Below are 4,316 nucleotides of genomic sequence, written 5' to 3' on the forward strand. Positions count from 1 at the left end.
TCAGACGAAACGACAATCTAAATCAAACGTGTTTGACCACAAGCGAAGCAGATCTGAACACATGATATCGCATGAATGAAGAAGAGTGGTACAAATGTAATATTTTGTTGGAGCTAAAAGTCAAAATCCCATATTTGATAACCATTCCATTTGATCACATTTTACATTGCTCTGATACAAAATAACCCCCAATCTAATCAATATCATGTTTTTTTCTGCAAATAATAAAATAAAGAAAACAAAATAATTTAGTCTGCAATAAATTCAAGGGTGTTCTTGCATACAGAAGGTGAAAAATACACTATTGCAGTTGTTACACAAATGTGGCCAATGAAATATGTCCAAAGTTATGATCAATACAAATATGTGCATAACACACTTAGTTCATTTGCATAAATAATCAACAGCTTTTGAAGCCCTTCAAGTGTCAAGTGTCGGGGTATTATCTAAGCTTGCAGTTCAAACAGGTATATTCCCCTCTTGTGGTTGTTATTGCCTGATCCCCTTACAAGATCCCTGCACTTTGAAGCCTCTGTCTTTGATTCGTCTTTTAAGACCACAATTAAGGATATATGGGCTCCTACCCTGTTCAAAGCACAGTGGAAAGATCAATGAAGGGATTGACACTCAAGTGATGTCGTTTGCACAGGTGTGTGTGGGTGCGTGTACTTGTGTGTGTGTGTGTGTGTGTGTGTGTATTTGTGTCTGTGCGGGCGCTGTAAACGTGCGGCTGGCTTACATAAAACGGGGGCAATAAATCAACAGTCGAGTGCGAAAATTACGCAAATGGGGGCTTTCCTCTCTCTCCCGCCGCACCTGAGTCATTTCGGAACGGGGGCGTGGGGTTGTAAAGCGTTTAGGGTAGGCTAATGGCAATATCACTTTCATGCTGTTTGACATAGGCTATACACACACTCTCTCTATGGCTCACGCACAGGTTGCTGCTGAGAGGCGCACTCCCCTCTAAAAACATACACTAACACAGTTAAATCTGCAACACTGAATGATATGACATTGCGTACATGAGCTTGAATGAAGCCGTTGTGGTGCTGCAAGGGGAAGCGAGGGTGGAAAGCCTGGCATGCTAATGTTGTATTAGTTTATATTTGCTCTCAAAATCCCTGCGCTCGACTGAAACTGAACATCAAAGGTGAGACAGGAGAACGGTGAGCAGAGGGATGAAGGGGAGCAGATATGAGCCATAAAGGGAGGAGATCGGGGTGCATTTGCATTATAAGGCAACTCGTGGTGAATCTCCAGGGAGTGTTGTGTTATATAGCCTAGATGTTGTGTGCAGTGTACCTACTGGTCTCACTGCGCAACATGCTGGAGTAGCTGAGAGAACGGAGGCTACAGCAAAAATACTGTAAAAGGCTGAAGTGAATTGAGGAAAGACAGAGAGAGAGAGAGAGAGAGAGAGAGAGAGAGAGAGAGAGAGAGAGAGAGAGAGAGAGAAACCCTGAAGTGCACCGGAGCAAAGGGGAGTATCCCGAGGTGAGGAGGAGAGAGAGAGGGAGCGGACTGGACTGGAGAGAGGGATAAATAGCAGAAGAAGGGAGGAGAAGAAGGGACACGGGCTTCTGCAACCGAGGATACCTGCACACATCAAGATAACGCGGGAGTTTAATCTCAATTAGATGACAATCTAATTAACGGTGCTGCATGGTGACTGCGCCAAAACGCGCACTCATTTGGGGATTTTCTCCTCTCGTACGTCCAACTTTTCTTTTTCTCCGCTTCATGCACTGACCCTCGCTCGCTGGTTCGTAGTACCGAGGCACTGTGCTCATCACTTGAATCTCCTGTGCTGTAAACCGGATCGGCTGTTTTATCTGTGATGGGGGCAGCGACGGAGGTTGGGAGCTTCGTCAACGGATTTCTGGACAGCTTTGGCACCGCGGGTGCTGCTCCGGCTACCTTTGGCTCTCATTTCGTTCTCACCCCAGCCGGGGCGGTGGACTACAACTCGGTGACCGGACTGATGATGGGGGGACAGGGGCAGCAGCAGGAGCACCTGGTGTCCGCGGAGAGGCTGTCCCGGAGCCTGGCGGACCTCAGCCATCTGAAGGGGATTCTGAGGCGGCGACAGCTCTACTGCAGGACCGGCTTCCACCTGGAGATCCGTTCCGACGGCACCGTGCAGGGCACCAGGAAGGACCACAGCAGATTCGGTACACACCCCTTCACAAATAAACCTATATTCATTATAGTAGTAGTAGGCTACTAGTATAATGTGGAATTTCTGCTTTAGGCTCTATTGTATACAGTAGAATGACATGTACCTTTATGGTGGAGGCACTGGAACACGCACACACACACACACACACACACACACACACACACACACACACACACACACACACACACACACACACACACACACGCACACACACGCACACACACACATACACACACACACACACACACACACACACACTCAGAGGGAGAGATAGGTTGATAACAGGAGAAAGTTAATTGTTAATGATTGTTAAATGAAAACTATTAATATGACATGATAATAATCACACTACTCCAGGTTACCAAATGCTATAGTGGCCTGCATGAAGTAGCCCACTGTGAGGGCAGCTGCTGCTACACTGAACTAAGCTTAGATGGGGCATTGCTTTAAAATTAAAATATTTCATGTTTGCACATTTTTACGTCAATTTCCTTTTTAAGATTAGATTGAAAGCTTTTCTTTACGTTTACCAGCTTATCTTCACTTATCAAGATAAACAGCTGCAGCTTAGGGCAGATCAAAAGTAGACCTCTAAGAGATTTCTTTTACTGCTGCAGGCTGTAGCACTTCTGGCACTTGATTTATTCCATTTGAGACTTGGGTGTAACCTCATGCCAAAGGCCATTCCAGACACCCAGCCTTGCTTGTCAGAGTCAGCTGATGTGGACATAGAGTTATTTACTGTACATTTTGGTGCAGGTCAATTTTATTTGCACAGTCGACCCTTTTTCAGATATTTTCCATTTGAATTATGTATCTAAATTATCTCACAAATACATGATCTTGTCGGATATTGTACAATCAACGTTGAAGCAGCAGTGGAACAAACCTTAGCAGGACTAATGTCATATTGATTTCATTACAATATGTTTAAAATCTTTATGTTTATGTGTGTTATCAGATGTGTTAATGAGAATGAATGCGCTTATTGCAAGTCATTTTGAACAAAAGTGTCTGACAAGTGAATGTAATGTGTGTGTGCAGGTATTTTGGAGTTCATCAGTCTAGCTGTGGGACTGGTTAGCATCAGAGGGGTGGACAGTGGCCTCTACCTCGCCATGAACAGCAAGGGAGAATTGTACGGATCGGTGAGTGTGCAAATTATTACATTAGAGTACACACTGAACACACACATCCATCTGCACACAGATATACTGTATGTAAACCTACCAATTCTCAACATATTTGATTAGTAACCTGCCAGCAAGTGGAACATTTTGCATCATTAAAATAATATTTTCCTATGCTTGTCTTTCTTTCTGCAGGAGAAGCTGTCGGCAGAATCCGTTTTTAGGGAGCAATTTGAAGAAAACTGGTACAACACCTACTCATCCAACATCTACCGGCATGGAGAAAGAGGTGCATATTACTTTGTTGCTCTGAACAAAGATGGGACATCCCGTGATGGAACGAGGTCGAGGCGACATCAGAAGTTCACTCACTTCCTACCAAGGCCTGTAGACCCAGATAGAGTACCAGAGCTCTACAGGGACATACTGGGCCAGAGCTGAGACTGAAGGGACGTTACCATGACCATGTCTGACCTGAAAAGCAACCCAAATGCACCTAATCCTAACCCCTTCTTGAGGGAGATGGAAGATCTTGTTGCTCTGGACAAAACGGGATCATAAAAAGTACGCTAAATCAACACTCTCCACCGATAGCATGGAGGATGGAAAGAGACTCTCTCTGAACCAGACAGTCGGAGAGTTTGACGGAACACCAGGGATCTTCTGTGGACAATGTAAAGGCCCCATTACAGATACAGACACCTGGGCCCCTAATAATGCTCCTATATTGGCCTATGCAGAGGCCCGGGTTGCCAAACAGATGATTTATGGATTTTGTTTGAATTTCCACTACTTAAATCCCACTACTACATGCTGGTCCAAACTGCATGTTCATGAGGACAAAAGTGTGGGAACTACTAAGTGAGATTAACAACTGGCTGCTAGTGGCTATATTGCTGTGGCTGGATAGTCTTGTCAATTCCACTGTTTTCAGTTAGTTTATTCAAAACAGTACTGTGGCTGCTAAGTAACTGATTTATTAAAAATTATTAATCCACTAAACAGTG

The 4,316-nt window shown here is 44.5% G+C and overlaps 1 protein-coding gene across 1 annotated transcript; it reads left to right on the forward strand.

Annotated features, from left to right (window-relative positions):
- Nucleotides 1-1,525: 1,525 nt before the first annotated feature.
- On the forward strand, nucleotides 1,526-4,084 carry LOC114545548 (fibroblast growth factor 20). The gene is made up of 3 exons (XM_028563912.1): nucleotides 1,526-2,171; nucleotides 3,224-3,327; nucleotides 3,505-4,084. The coding sequence occupies exons 1-3, from the start codon at nucleotides 1,838-1,840 to the stop codon at nucleotides 3,748-3,750; spliced, it is 684 nt and encodes a 227-aa protein (XP_028419713.1). The 5' UTR covers nucleotides 1,526-1,837; the 3' UTR covers nucleotides 3,751-4,084.
- The last annotated feature ends 232 nt before the right edge of the window (nucleotides 4,085-4,316 follow it).

The sequence above is a fragment of the Perca flavescens genome, chromosome 2 (assembly GCF_004354835.1).
Source record: "Perca flavescens isolate YP-PL-M2 chromosome 2, PFLA_1.0, whole genome shotgun sequence".
NCBI lineage: Eukaryota > Metazoa > Chordata > Actinopteri > Perciformes > Percidae > Perca > Perca flavescens.